General features: G+C 39.8%; 1 protein-coding gene across 2 annotated transcripts in view; it reads left to right on the plus strand.

The window, feature by feature from the left end:
• Positions 1 to 15965, plus strand: part of SH2D4B (SH2 domain containing 4B) — a 144653-nt gene extending 128688 nt beyond the window's left edge. Inside the window, exons 8-9 of one of the 2 annotated variants that reach the window (XM_060769010.2) lie at positions 9232 to 9452; positions 14734 to 15965. In XM_060769010.2, coding sequence (XP_060624993.2) covers positions 9232 to 9452; positions 14734 to 14826 — 314 coding nt within the window. In that variant the 3' untranslated portion in view covers positions 14827 to 15965. The remainder of the gene's footprint in view (positions 1 to 9231; positions 9453 to 14733) is intronic. The other variant, XM_060769012.2, reaches the window with a different exon arrangement.
• The last annotated feature ends 545 nt before the right edge of the window (positions 15966 to 16510 follow it).

Genomic DNA, 16510 nt, shown 5'->3' on the forward strand with positions numbered 1-16510 from the left:
ACACCAACAGTCAACAACAGAGGGAGGGGGAAGCTTCAGAAGTTCCTCCTGTCCCATTTGGAGGTTTTTTAGCGTATTGCGCGGTCGCGTCCGCCATTAAGGAATCGATTCGTTATTGTTTCGTATTTGTTTCGTTAATGTTTTGTATTTTTTTTACATTTTTTTACATTTACGAAATTTCATAAATATCGAACTTTTTAAAAGAAAAAATTCAGAATTCTTTTAAATATCGAAACGCAAAACCCCCCAAAAAACGAATCGATTTTAGAAACAAATTTTTCCGTTGTTACCCAGGCCTACTGGCAATCATGGTGGAAACAATATTGAATAACATTCTCACAACAGCTTTTATGGTTTATGCCCACTGATAACATTTGCTATGCTTTTCTTTTGAGTTAGATCTTAAGAGAGAGAAACTTCTGGCTCATGGGTAAAATCTGCCCTGTGTAGGCTAGCTATCATCCACATATCTTCAGCAGACTCTACTCCACCTCTAGGGTCTGCCCCTTCAAACATATTTTTCACAAAGGAGTTTCCCAGCAAACAGTGCTTAAGACAGAAATGAATTCACACCACAATATATGTTTCACATGCTCACAAATGCTCCTGTTATATGCATTCATATTAGGTTGCCAGCCACTCTGATTCTGTATAGCTTCCTTCCTTTGCACAGCAATCACTATGTCTTGTTTCCATACTCTCTAATGCATGCAATACTTTTCATAATGGAATTGGGTAGCATGTTGTAGGAGTGACTGGGTGACTCCATCTTGCCATATCATGCCCCCCTTTCCTGGCTGCTCAGCAGATTTTATAGCAGAATATGTGTTACACTCTCAAAATAGGCATGGGAATATGGAGTCCATGGAGCACAACAATTGCAACCTTTTAAAAATGTGTTGCATTGATGTATTTTAACTTTTATCTACTTAAAAGACAGAGGGTATATTGGTACCATCCTTATAGGAAAACAAACAGATTGGCAGGACATATGTCTTGTGACATAGGTGGGAACTTAAACCTGTATTTGTCAATCTATGGAGGGGACCGAAGGATTTATTTACTATTTCCTCTGTAAACATCACTCCCAGCATGAAGAAAGCAGTGCAATCAGCAAGGGCCAACCAGGGTCTTGTATCATCATGGAAACAGCATTTAGGAGAAAATGCCTCTAGAACATGGCCCTATAGTCCGAAAAAACCCACAAGAACCCAGCATTGAGCAATATTTGCATAGCTGTACCAGGCTGCTTTCTGGTCTTAAAGAAAGGTCCCAGCACAAGAGTGCATAGGTAATCGAAGTGAGGAGGACTGGGGAAGCAGAGAAGACCAAACAATGACCAGCTCCAATTTTGTAACTGGATAATGAAAGAAGGTGCTTTCATAAGGCTTCACCATTTGGGTGGAATCTGAGAAAGTGACATCTTTCTTCACAGTCTGAAAAACTTTGACTAGCTAGCTACTGCTGTGCTTTCTCTTTGTGAACAAATTAATATATATCCTGCTATGACATCACAATGGATATAAAGGGAGAAAACATTCACAGTACAGTGAGACACAAGAAAGTGGTTTAGATTAAACTTAAATTTTAATTTTAATTGTAAAAGGAACAAAATGCAGTTGATGCCAGAAATTAGTATTGCTTCATACAGATGGTGGATATGTTGTGTGAACTGAACATAAAAGACAGGACTGGAGATACACTATCAGCAACTATCAGAATAATGTTCCCTGATCTGAATCCGCCTACCAACATAAAACTTGGTGCCATTTTATCTATTGAACATGGCATGTTTCACGATTCTACTCCAGTGGTGGAGATTTTACCATCTTCCAGATGCTTTATGAATTTCTATCAAAATCACTAGTTGCCAGGTGGGAAAAAGCTGGTGGGGAATAGAATTTAGTGACTTCTCAAGGCAGTTTCCATTTTAAACAAACAGAAAAAATGAGAAGGTATGACTTTGGTAGCAGTGCCTTTGTGCCGGCGTACCCATTCTGATCCTTTCCTACAACCTCATCAGATGGGCTGCTGGAATCGCCACACATCATGGCGAATCCGGTGGTGTCCCATTGGGGGGAATTAACCCTGCATTGTTCAACTTCCTCCCTACCACTGTGGGAGCACCTGCCACTTGGCTTTCCCCCGTTGACCAATTTAACACAGGAAGCTCCTGTGTTGCCACTATGGTGGTACGTGCTGGTTCCTCTATAGCAGTGGTTCTCAATCTGTGGGTCCCCAGATGTTTTGGTCTTCTACTTCCAGAAATTCTAACAGCTGGTAAACTGGCTGGGATTTCTGGGAGTTGTAGCCCCAAACCCATAGGGACCCATAGGTTGAGAACCACTGTTTTATGATAGAGCCCCACCAAAAGTAGTCCATGGGAGCTGGTGGGTTCTGTTGTAAAACTAAAGTGGAATAAGCATATGCTACCAAAAGGTACCTTGCTTGATAAGATTGTACATCCAACAGTTGTTCTTTAAAGGTGGAGCAAACATAAGAAATGTTGCCATGACATGTAATGTATTGTGTGATTCAGATTTCTCAAGCTGTCAGATATGTTGGCTGTGATGATTACACATGAGAGATGTTGTTATCAAACACATAGGGTGGGCAACCAGTTGGTCCATTTTGACTGTAATATTCACAATGCACTGATCCCCAGAAACCACCAATGGCTCTCATTAGAGGTCTGTTTCCCTTTTTTGAGACCTCCTGAAGTTGTCTTTGAACATAGATAGTACATTTCTTCAATGATCTCTTTCTCTGTAATTGATATATTTGACCATCTGAGAGGAGTTGTTTTCTTTTACTTTTATTCATATCAGTTCATCCTTATCACTTGTTCCTAGCTGCAAATTGTGCTTTTGCTGCCAACAGTACAGACATGGCTAGTGCTGTTTCTTACTAGTGATTCTGTGAATTCAGATTTCAGCACTAGCAGATGGTGAATCCCTCAAGCAGTTTAGTTTCCAGGACCAGCTGTCTTTGATTACTTTGCACTACTTTTCAATATTTTCTCTCCCCCTCATTCTCTGCTCATAATGTTTCAAGTTAAACAATGGAACAACATCAATATTTTTAGCCATAACCATTAATAAAATGCTAGATTTGGACTGTGGGACCTGGCTTCAAGTTTGCACTCATCCATAACACAGAGAGCTAAACTACTTAGTCAGTGGATGAATCTAATATTGTTGGCAAATGTGTTCTGGGTTTTAGTCCAGCTTTCTAAAAGCTGTCAAAGGGGCTGAGCCTATTTTGGAATAACTTGCATAAAGTTTGAACTGAAGTCCAAAGCTTATTCATCACCCTATTGACATCAGCTGTTGTTACACATAAAGCCAATCTATACTATCTCAGTACTGCAAAGTCTGACCCATTTACACATTGCATTGCACACCTTAAACTCTTGTTCTGATGATATTACTTTCTCAATATTCCATTTTTTCAATTTATTTTTACAAAGATGTGTGTGTTGATCTGCTGCTAGCCATGTGTGATCCAGTGTAGTGGTATTACATTAGCAATGAAAATGGCCTTCAGTGGGAATTGGGGCTGGAATTGGAGGATTTATGGAGAGGAAAATTAAAATTCTTTAGGCTATTTTCCTTCACACTTAGAGACCTGTGGAGCTATTAATGATCACACAATTTTACTTTTCAACCTACAATTTCACACAGCTCCAAAGCCATAAAGGTGTGAATGCAGTTACCTGATTGTAAAAAAGAGCAATGTGAGAAAATATGTTTTCCAGCTTTCCCCACAGCTAAGGAAAAGCATATGAATGTTCAAACACTTTCCTATTTTCCCCACTATTACAACAACATGCTTTTATTCTTTGGTTCCACAGCAAATAATATTAACTTGTTGGTTGTATATCTATCTATCTATCTATCATCTATCTTAATTTAATTTACTTACTTACTTACTTAGGCGATCCCTCGTTGGCCGAGTAAGATAGTCTTCCAGAATCAGAATTCCTGTGAGTCTGTATGTGGCTGTGGAACCCTATTCTTGATCTGCATCTTCTTCCGCAGTGAGGGCATTGGTTTCCAGGTGGAAGGCGATCTCGGTTGGAGTTGGCTTGATGCGCCCTCCTCTTGGCACAATTCTCTCTTTCACCCTCCATCCGTGCCTCTTCAAATTCTGCAGCACTGCTGGTCACAGCTGACCTCCAGCTGGAGCGATCAAGGGCCAGGGCTTCCTAGTTCTCAGTGTCTATGCCAGAGTTTTTAAGGTTGTCTTTGAGCCCATTTTTAAACCTCTTTTCCTGTCCACCAACATTCCGTTTTCCATTCTTGAGTTCGGAGTAGAGCAACTGCTTTGGGAGATGGTGGTCGGGCATCCGGACAACATGGCCGGTCCAGCAGAGTTGATGGCAGAGGACCATCGCTTCAGTACTGGTGGTCTTTGCTTCTTCCAGCACGCTGACGTTTGTCCGCATGTCTTCCCAAGAGATTCGCAGGATTTTCCGGAGGCAGTGCTGATGGAATCGTTCCAGGAGTTGCATGTGACGTCTGTAGACAGCCCACGTTTCGCAGGCATATAGCAGGGTTGGGAGGGCAATAGCTTTATAAACAAGCACCTTGGTATCCCTACGGATGTCCCGGTCCTCAAACACTCTCCGCTTCATTCAGAAAAATGCTGCGCTCGCAGAGCTCAAGCGGTGTTGTATTTTGGTGTCGATGTTGACTTTGGTGGAGAGGTGGCTGCCAAGGTAGCGGAAATGGTCAACATTTTCTAATGTTACACCATTAAGCTATATCTCTGGCATTGGAAAGTGGTTGGCTGGTGACTGTTGGAACAGCACTTTGGTTTTCTCGATCTTCAATGACAGGCCGAGCTTCTTGTATGCTTCTGCAAAGGTGTTTAGAGTGGCTTGTGGATCTTCTTCTGAATGCACTGAGATGACATTGTCATCAACATACTGGAGTTCTATAACAGATGCTGTCATGATATCTATCTATCATGATTGACTTGATCCTTCTGTGATCCAGGTCAGACATGAGACAAGTAGTGTTGGTTTGCTTTTCAGTCACCTATACACAGCAAATAATGTGTCAAATCCATTATTATGTTTTCATACAACTGCAGTTACCTTCAAGATCTATCTATCTATCTACCTGTCTATTCCAAATGTATGGTGATGCCTCGGGAACATCTATTGGGAAAGAATCTTCCAGTGTAGATCTTGAAGTTAGTGTTACTTCTGTTAAGTTGCACCATTTCTGACTACAGGTGGAAAGGTTGAATGTTTGGAAACTATATCATTTATGAAACACAAGAAAACACTTCCTTATATACACAAAACTTGCATTTCAGAGATAACAATCTTTTTCTCTCTAGCCCTGTATGAAAAAAAACTCTGTAATTACAGGGATTCAACCTCATGATTCCATTTTTATGGTCTGAATATTGTTGGTTTTGGACATATAGACTCAGGAATGGCTGCCAATGCTTATGGGAAGCCTTCTAAACCATTTCCTGTAGAAAAGTAATAGAAGGACTAAATGGCCTTTGTTCTGCTGGTTTTTAATAAATTGTAAACAAAGTAATAGATCCAATATTATTCTACCTGTTACAATGGCAATTTCCTTTCTCTCCCTACAGCTATCTGCTTCATATGAAAACCTGCTATCTCAAGCTGTTTGTGAGAATATTAAGGGAACTCTAATATGTGGGGGATTGTTGAAAGTTTTATTGGTTGGGACTGTTTTTAGAGGGGGAAATTCTTCTTCCATTACCATTAGATGTTTAGCATTTCTTAAATTTTAATGGGGTTAACTGTATGCACACAAAACTTGAGACAACTTTGAATGCAAAAATGTAAATGAAACCAAAACTATTTTCCAATGAGCTTCTAAAATGAATCCATTCTTTCTGGCTTTTAAGCCAGTTAAATATTTAAGTATGTCTGTAGGACCCAAGACTTTTACAGGATGACTCACTGAGGATTTTATGGAGTGACAAAAAGAGTCCCCATAGGGAGACATACAAAATTTATAAAAATGTGGAGAATACAAAATTAAAATCTATCCAACAGCTTAGTAAGCAATAGAAGCCAAACAATATATAGCTTTGTCTGTTTTGAGAAAAAAAGATTAAAACAAAGGACAAGGAACAAGAGACACAGATAAGTTAGTGCTATGGATCTACACAGGTAAGGAAGTATCCTAAATAAAAACATCCCGAAAGAACTTCCACATGGACAGAAAGGAAGTCGGATCATTTCATTTGAATTCGGACAGTTTGGATTATTGAAGGAGGATTTCCACAGATGCTGTTTATTTTTCAATAACCATTCTGAAGTGACTGGCAATGCTTCTGTAAGTTTCCTCTTCTCTCTGTTTGCATTTGTGTTGTCATGAGAACAGTACAGTACTTTTTTGAAGTAGAGCAGAGAAGATTTCTATTGCTCTCATTAACACTTGTTTGGCAAATAATTGGTGGATAGTATATTAAAACAGAGAAGTGGGTAGGCCTGGGAAGAGGGAAAGGAGGTGGTAATTTCTTCTGTTGATTGTATATTTCTCTTTCCAAAAGAATGAAAGGAAGCACAAAAGTGAACTGCATAAGAAATCAATTCAGCTTTATTTTGGGGGTGGGAATAAATATGCTGTGATAGGAAAGTGTGTGTGTGCTGAAGCCTGAAGCATTTATCTTCCGGCAGTGGGATTTGGGAGATGAACAGCTTGCTTGGAATAAAGCAACCAGATTTTGACCACATCTGTTGGTGTTTGTCTTATGATATTGGCCAGTGAAAAGCTGGGTAGCTGTCAAATCAGCGTTATATAGCTTATATAGACAGGTTCCAGTTTAAAATTCAGCTGGAAGTATGATCATTCCATTCACATCAATCTTGACAGCATCCTGAGAATAATGGCATTAGTAAACGGCACTCATTGTGGTGTCAAGGGTGAAGTCTTGTGTTTGAGCAGGCTATGTTCAGACTCAAATTTAGCCAGAAATAGTGTCATCTGGCATCAGTTTTTTTTCCTTCTTGAGACAAAAGAAATCCTCAATTCCATGTACAAAACCAAACAGGACTGGCAATTGAATCTTTCTTAAACACTGTTGTCAAAACAGCATTGTACACAATATCTAACATTAGCCAGCTAAAATAGAGTCCATAGAACAAGTTGTGATACACTGTTATCTCATCCAGCACTTCACCACTATTCAGTGTCTTCTCCCCAACATTACAATACTTTCTAGCCAATGGTACATTCTGAACTCACAACAAATAACACAAGACTTTTCAGTGTTTTCTAAGCAGAAGACCCCAACCATGAGTTGAAGGGAGAGCTGTTGTCAGCCCTTTGAATTTTCATGTTAGCATATTCAGAGAGAGAGAGAGAGAGAGAGAGAGAGAGAGAGAGAGAGAGAGAGAATACTGCAGTAAATTGAATGTAAATGTTGAATGACCCACTGGAAGAGATTTGACAGCCAAATGAGCTGTCAAAATTAAAGACAAAATTGAAGACCTATTTCTTTGGCAGGCCCATGCAATCAAAAAACTGTGAATTTTAAATTTACATTGTATTGATATTATATCTTAATCTCTGTACCACATATCTTAATATATGCATTTTATGGTATTTGTCTGTTTGTATCACAAAGGCTGTTGCTGGGTGAAGTGGACATCTGTGATATCACTGGATTGGCTGTTTCTAGTTTTAGGATTGGCTATTGCTAGGTAAAATGACCCATCATGATGTTATTGGGAAAGAAAGGTGACATGTGTATGAAGGAATTAAGAAAGGAAGATAATAAAGAAAGAGAAAGGGAATGTGAAAGAATGAAGGAAGGAAGGGGGGAGGGAAAGAAAGAAAGAAAGAAAGAAAGAGAAGGAACATAAAGGAAGCAAAGAAAGAAGGGATGAAGGAATATGGGAAAGAAATAGAAGAGAAAGGAAGGAAGAGAAAGGAAATAAAGAGAGTATAGGGTGTAAGAGGGTGATCAGGAGAAGGAAAGAAAGAAAAGAGAGAGGGAGCTGTATGAGGGAAATGGAGGAAGGAAAGAGTCACAAAGACAATCAATGTGAAGAGAGTTGTCAAAATACTGTTATGGAGACATTGTGAGGTTGGACTTCTCAGAGCTGGAGAAGGGAGATAGCAGGGGGGAAGCAGTTCCAACAACACCTGGGTAGGCCCGTAGCCAGGATTTTGTTTCGGGGGGAGCTGAGTTTGATTCGGGGGGGGGGGGAGTCTGAGTGAATGAGGGTCTACCTTAGCAAACCTTTTGTATCGTTACCCCGATACCCCCATGCATATGGGATATATTGAGCATGGTGATCAGATCATGATATGAATAAACATAACAGTTTAAATAATGTACCAGTAAGGCCTTCTCACGGACCACCATGAGAATTTCAGGGGGGGGGGGGCTGAAGCCCCCCAACCCCCCCCCCCCCCCCCGGCTACATGCCTGCACCTGGGCAACACTGGGTATATACACCAGTTACTTGTAAATGATGGGACAAAGCAAAGGGCCAGAGCCTCTGCTTAAACCTTAATGGGTGAGATTAGAAATCTCAGCTCTGCATAGCAGTCCTTGAGACAAATTTCTTGGTCTGCCCTAGATTCATAATTGGATCTTTTAAAATCATGCATGTGTTGGGTCAGATGTAGAAATTCCAGAATTTTAGTTAAGACATCTTTTCATGGCCTACCAGAAAATAGCAGAGCAGGTTCCCCTGATGGGAAGTTTGGAGCTTTTGAGACTTAAATCAAAAAGCTAAAGCTGGAGGCCAAGCATAGTGAACGGCATTTCACATTCCTCAGAATCCTTTTCAGGCATAGAAGTGAAAAGGGATATAAAACACCACCTTCTGACTGACAGACAATGTGAAGTCTTAGGTCAAGTCTCTCATCAAAACGTACCCAGTTTTCCACCTTTCCTTACGCAGCAGGGTCAAACCTGTTGCCTTCTATACTGAGAACCAAATCCTTAACCAACTGTCTCAAGAGAACACAATGTATAGGTCCATGTTGGGTTAACTAGCTTGGTCCCGAGATTTGGCTGAAATGGTTAGCAGCCAATAGAATGTATGTAAAATATATATGTCTGTCTGTTCATCTATCTATGTACTAAGAGATTTTATCTGTTGTAAGATTTTGCAAGTAACAGGTCTGCTTCATATGATGCCATTTAATAGACTGCACATCTGTTTTCAAGTTCCCCAGGGGCTACTAGCTGTACTATCCAGATTTTTTCTCTTTTTGGCAGGAATTATTAGTCGCCAAGAGGCAGAAGAGCTGCTGATGAATAAGTCTGAAGGAGCTTTCCTAGTGCGGGTCAGTGAGAAAATCTGGGGATATGCACTTTCCTATCGGCATCAGAGTGGTTTCAAACACTTTCTGGTGGATGCTTCTGGAGATTTCTACAGCTTCTTAGGGGTGGATCCCAACCGTCATGCAACACTCACAGACCTCATTGATTTCCACAAGGTATAACTGGCTATGCACAGATCAATCACTGAACTCAGGAGGTGAATAATTCAAAAGGAAGGAGTAGTGTGCTGGAGCATTATAAGCAAAGTTTGCTTCAGGTTTAAAAGTACAGGCAAAAAAGCACTCTGGGAAGTAACAGTAAGGGATCTTTAAACTTCTCCCAACACCTCCAAATGATGCTGTGTCAGGCATTATAGCAAAGATAATTCAAAGCAGGGTTTGTTTCAGGGTTTTAAAACCTTAGTCCATAGAAGACTCTGGTAGTGAAGGCTCTTCGAACCCCAGCAGTAGATTCTGCATTTTATCCATGTTTGCAGAATCCAAATATTCACAGATATCTTTTGGAGTTGAGCACTGGGGTTGTGGCGCAGCTGGCTGAGTGTCAGCTGCATTAAGATCACTCTGACCAAAAGGTCATGAGTTTGAAGCCAGCCCGGGTTGGAGTGGGTTTCCAACCAATTGTTTGTAGCCTGTTGTCAACATTTGCAACCCGAAAGACAGTTGCATCTGTCAAGTAGGAAAATTAGGTACCACCTTAAAGTGTGGGGAGGCTAAATTAACTGATTTATGAAGCCATAAAGAAGACTCCAGCAAAGCATTCCAACGGGAAGCATGCGGGGAATGCGGAAGTGCTTCATCAGCATTGCAGATGGACGATGAAAGTGACAGTTCCCCTGGTGGCCAGAAAAAGTTAAATAGCCTCTCTGTATGTCTGTATATGTTTGTATGTCAAAAATTGGCATTGAATGTTTACCATATATGTGTACATTGTAATCCGCCCTGAGTCCCCTGCGGGGTGAGAAGGGCGGAATATAAAAGCTGTAAATAAATAAACAAACAAAATAAATTTAGAAAGCTGAGTTCTTCAGGTTGTTAACTTAGGAAAAGTCAAGGGAAAAGTAGAAACAGAAGTAAAAGTAAAGTAACTTCTGCATGTCATAAAATAGAGATGCTGATGGCTTCCATGTTAGTGAAGTGGTGACTCTGATCTGGGTTTCCGAAAGTTTTAAAAGGTATTGAACCCCAAATAGGTTCAGAACATTCCAGAGTCTTTTCCAGCATACATTTGTTGCTCTTTTATTGTTTCTTTTTTGGTGATCAGTGAGAGTTTTTCCCCCCATTGGAATAGCAGGTGTTTCTCCCTTTTTCAAGTTTAATTGGGACTTTGGCTGGGGTAAAGGGTCATAGCTCCCATGTCACACATGGCCCTAATCTGGCATGGTTTTCCTCCATGTAAGGTGTTTTATTTTTAAGATGAAGCCAAATTATGTGAATGAAGTGAGTGATCACCTGCTGCAATGCATCCTGAGCCCTGCCACATGCACAATGGAGGACCTTCTTGCAGCAACACGAGAAGCATTCCAAGTGGCCAAATACTGGTCAAAGGACATTTAATCAACTACCAAACTCACAAATTTTGTATTTTGTCTGTTTGTTTGCTTTGTTTTGTTAGAAATGTAATATAATTTGACTGGTTGTCCTGACATGACAAATAAATTTGTTCACAGTTCCCTGTGCCCTAATGCCCAATTTGAAGTTTATATTTTCAGCCATAAAACCTCATAAAACCCAATTTTAAAGAAAAGAAAGCTGGGATTGTCAGGAGGCTAAATTTCAGGCTTGGTTACACTTTCTGTGTTCTTTCAGAATCCCAGCACTAGACACAAGATATAGAAGCAAGTACACTAAACCCTGCAAACAGAGGCTAAACTTTAAAGGAACCCTCCAAGCTGGACCTGATATCTACAGATACTGTATATCTGGCATCTTTGGACAGCTACTTTGAAGTCCAGACTAAAACCATCAAATTCAATGCCCCAATGACATAGAAGCCATCTGCTGCCTCTGTCTACAGGCTTCAGATGATTCAACTACGTTGGTGACACAAGGACTGACACATCTTCAAAGCTCACATCTCTCTCTATAGGCATCAAGCTTGAACTGAGGCATTTTTCTCTGTCTTGCTCCCTGCTTGCTCATCATAGGCAATAAGAGAGCACGCAAAAGCCCATTCATCTAGGGAGGAAGCACAGGGACACCTGTCAGAAGCAAAACGTCCATTAGCCTCTGACATTCAAAATAAAATAGATTGGGGTGTCCCCCGGTGAGAAGAAAAATCAATGGCTGCAGCTATGACAAGCTTGTTAGAGGACTTGCTCTGCCCCTGAAGTGAGCAGACAGTTCCCGTTTAATTGTCTGTGGTCAAATGGGAAACAGATTTAACTGTGTTGTCTTGGGATGCTGATCCTTTCTTATCTCCCCTGCCACCACTAGCTCTCATGTCTTTTCCATCTGAGTGCACTGCAACAGCACAAATGCAGAAAAATGAAAGGAGTAAATACCCAGAGCTAACTACGACAATGGCAGAAAACTGCAGTGGTCCAGGAAACATGTTTCCATAACACACACGCACACACGCATACTGCAATTATTGTCTGTCAATCTCATGCTGGGGTCTTATACACCCACTTAGGGATCTGAACTTCTATTTGATGTTGAATTCCTTGCCACCCCACCCCCCACCAAATAGCACTTGAAACCTTGATTTCCACAGCAAAACATAAAAATCATTAGAAGTGGATCATGTCTTTCATGTCAGCAGAGCAAAAACGTCACTTCCAGATTCTAATCCACACTTTACATGTGCTGTTCAATGTGCTGAACATTCAAGTTCTTTTTACTTTTCCTGCAATTACAGCACTATGTACTGGTTTCTGGCTCTGGATTGCTCAGTGACCCCACCCACAGCCAAGCAAGACTTAAAGGCATGGTGGAGCAGTTTGAAGTCTCCCATGAAGGAGCCAGGCTTGTTCAGGGCCAGCTGTTTTGCCGACTAAAAGATGGGGGCTTATTTTGAGAAATAAAATCTCAAACGCTGAACACCAAATGTGATTGGAATGAGGCTTCTGTGTGAAAAAGCCCCCAAACAAAAGTTGCACTAAGCTGGAACTTTTTCCTGGCTGAAAAACCTTATGAAGGCATTCTGGCCACCTCCAAACTTAAAAACACTGGCAAGCCCTTGGCTTACTTGAGGTATCTTAAGCAAGAATAAGTTGGATTAGCACTCAGGCTTGTGATCTGAGGTAATATTAAAAGATTGTTCTTTAAAATCTACTCTGCCACCATTAGTCTCTTGTTTGCTGCAAGAAATCACTTTTAAAACCACAGATTTCAACCACAGAGGCACAAGTGAGGCAGATGTTGTGAACAACAAAACAATGATGTTTATTTAAGAGAACTGGAACAAATCAGGTAGAATTCTTAGCTGTTTCAGAGTATTAACTTTAAAATGTGTGGTTACTTTAAGCAGTTCTGACTTAGTTACACATGAACACTTCTCTCTCCCTCCACAGAATTTATTGACAGGATTTCTTTTCTGAAAGTAATTCCAAACTCCACCAGAGATAGTCCTACCCTGGATCTATCTCTACATACCTCCACCAGCTATTTCCCTAATAGCTGTAGAAATCTTTTCACTAGCTATTTCTGCTAGCCAACTGACCAATTTCAGGCCTCTCTCACCACTCCTAACTCCCAGCTCCTTCTTCTTAAACACCCATAGTCAATCTCCTTTGATACCCAACTTTACATATGGCAACTATTCAATTCATTAACCTATGACTTACATTTTACATGTTTACAGATTTTCCCTTTACAGGTTATTATGAGTTCTTTCAATAAATAGGTTAGAAAATTGCCCTAATCTCTTTATTTCATAGTGGGAGTTCAAAAATAGTGCAGTGTTGAATGTGCCCACACAGCAGCAGCTGAAAAATAAAAGGGATAGCTCCTTTCACAACAACCACTGACATGTAAGCCATAAGCTACCAGCCACCATTGATTAGGCATCTCAGAATGTTGGTTGTGGAAGAAACTGCTCTTTTTGGATAGAAAGGGAACTGGTGGATCTTCTTCAAGTTATCACAGTCCTGACTTCTGGAGAGCCATCTTTCTTCCACAAACATGTCTGTATCAGACCATAGGTTACCATAATGTGGATCTACATGAAAACATTATACATTATGATATGTGACCATAAGTAGGAAAGTGTGAATGGACAAGGTTCCCCCTTTTCATTTTGAGAGAGGCAGAAATTTCATTTAGTCCTTGTTTTGGTTCTCACTGTCAATCCTCTCAACAGAGAAAATAGGATTAATAGGGCAACAAAGAATAATATTACTTTCTTCATCCTAACAATAGAAATTCAACAAACAGTATCCTCTTAGAACTTCCTCAATAGATGAAACAAAGTTGCCATCTTACCATAACTCAGTTTTGGTTTCCATAGCTGAAAAAGGTTCAGTTAAAATGGGTGGATGAATATTTATTCACTTTATTTCTATACCGCTTTTCTCAGTCCCCAGGCGACTCAAAGCGGTGAACAACATCAGTACAAAATATCACAAAACAAGTATAGGGCAATTAAAAACAATTATCACATAAATCATTAACATCAGTATAACAATCATGAGCACCTCAACAGTAAAATCAGAATCCAGTCTCGTCATCCATTATTCCGTATTCCTATGTTCAATTACACTGTTTAATCAAATGCTTCTTCGAACAGCCAGGTCTTCACTTTCCTCCAAAACGTCAGCAGGGGGGGGGGGGCAATCTGATATCTGCAGGCAGGGTGTTCCACAGCCAAGGGGCCACCACTGAGAAGGCCCTGTCTCTCGTCCCTGCCAAGCACGCCTGTGATGCAGGCGGGATGAGAGCAGGGCCTCCCCAGATGATCTTAGTGTCCTAGTTGGTTCATAGGAGGAGATGCGTTCGGAGAGGTAAGTAGGGCCAGAACCTACTTGCCTCCCAATAAGAAATCTGTCTCCTCATATGAAATTTTTCTTCTCTCATCAAATTTCTAGCAAGAATGAAACACTGAAAATAATTCATGCTGCCGATTTTTGTATTTGCTGTGTTTCTATTCTCTTAGTAGTGTTGCCTCCAGTGTTGATGAACTGATAGTCCTGTTAGACTTAGCAAGCATAATCTATGGAGGAAGATAATAGTTCAGTAAAATCTGGATAGCCACACATCCATCTTTTGTGTGTATGGAGAAAATCAGCTATAGTCTAATGACCATTCAACATACATAACATTTAATTAATATACTCCTTTGTGTAGATTTTAATTCTAACTATTGGAACTCACAAAAATGTGAAATACATTGTGTTTTCTGAGATTTGGGATCAGATAGGTGTATTTGAGATTGTACTCCTGTAGTCAAAACTGACACAATTATTTTTCATTTGCTTATGCAATGTCTTTTATCTTCCAGGAAGAAATAATCACATCTTCTGGTGGAGAGTTGCTACTGGAACCTTGCGGACAGAAAAAGAATCTACCCGACTATATCCCCTTATTTGAATGACAAGAGTATTTTTTCCACTTTTGGACTACAGTAACTATTTTAGAAGAGCAGAAATATTCAGTGAAAGAACTTGAGAAACAAGTGTCCAGCTTATGATCAGCAAATATGAATGAGCTAAAAGTCTTAGGCAGATTATTGCGTTTTTAATTATAAGAGAGATATGCCATTAGTAAGAAATGCAAAGTGAAGAATGCAAAGGATAATTACTTCAAAATATAGTTAATGTGCTGATCAAAAAACAGCATTTTCAATGTGTTCAGTAATATCAATAGGAAAAAATATGATAGGTAATGGTTCTAGTGCTAGCATAAACTGATTTTTGAAATTCTCAGAGTTATAGTATTTGAGAAGCATGTAATTTGTTGTATGGGAATGTAGCAATAGGAGCTTTCTGAGCAGTAAATTACAGGTTTTATATCCATATGTCTGTTTACTTAAACCAGTGCCTCTCAAAATTATTTAAAAACTTGAAGGGGAGGACTACATTTTTGAATGAAACAGGCACATGACTAAAGAAAACAGAATTGATATTGAACTCCCCACCCCCGCCCCCACCCAATGTCTCAACTTTGTTCTTGTATGCTTTTATCCCAAGCAACCACTGGCTGGAAATACCTAGTCATTGAAAATAAATGTACTTCTTGGAGAGAGGGTGGCAATTAAATGCAAAGTTAAGCCAACACTTTTCCTCCACCTGTGTCTTTTTTGTGCCCCAGAAAACCTCTTCCACTCCCCATCCAATTTAATTAAATTTACATATAATTAAATGGCGCTGATCCTTTTGCAAGTAATTTAAACATTGCAAGTAAATTGAGAGGGCACTGCAGTTTCTGTATTTTTAAAATCATTAATGGAGGTGTAATGAACTTGAGGTCAGAAGTGGGCAATGTGTGGGTCCCAGGAATTTTTTTGTGGCTTCCAACTCCTCCTTCAGACTCTCCACTTGCCAAGTGAAACAAAACAAAAATGGAAAAATTTGCATTCATAGATAACACCATAAATGACAGCTTATCTTTCAAATTGGTTGCAAGTAGGGCTGGGCGGTTTCGTTCGTTAATTTCGTAATTTGTTATTAATTCGTATTTAAATTAGCTTACGATCCGATATTGAGCCATGCAGGAGCAATTAAAAATCGAAACAAATTTTTCAATTTATTTTATAATTTTTTCGTAATTGTTTCGTAATTGTTTCGTAATTGTTTCGAAATTGTTTCGTAATTGTTTCGAAATTGTTTCGTAATTGTTTCCGTATGTCTGGTGCAAGTTTTAGGGTTGTTGTTTGTTTTATCAGTGATAAAAAATAAATTATCACACCAACAGTCAACAACAGAGGGAGAGGGAAGCTTCAGAAGTTCCCCCTGTCCCATTTGGAGGGTTTTTTTTGCATATTGCGCAATCGCGTCCGCCATTAACGAATCGATTCGTAATTGTTTTGTAATTGTTTTGTAATTTACGAAATTTCGTATATTTTGAACTTTTTAAAAGAAAAATTTCGGAATTCTTTTAAAAAACGAAACGCAAAACCCCCCTAAAAACAAATCAAGTTTAGAAACAAATTTTTCCGTGGTTACCCAGCCCTAGTTGCAAGCTCTCCCTGCCATTCTATTGACTATGAAAAACAGCCATCTTTCAGAACCAGATATGGACCCTTGTCCACTTCAAGGTTTTTGCTTTTTGGCATTTTT

This window comes from Anolis sagrei, chromosome 3, assembly GCF_037176765.1.
Source record: "Anolis sagrei isolate rAnoSag1 chromosome 3, rAnoSag1.mat, whole genome shotgun sequence".
In the NCBI taxonomy this organism is placed as follows: domain Eukaryota; kingdom Metazoa; phylum Chordata; class Lepidosauria; order Squamata; family Dactyloidae; genus Anolis; species Anolis sagrei.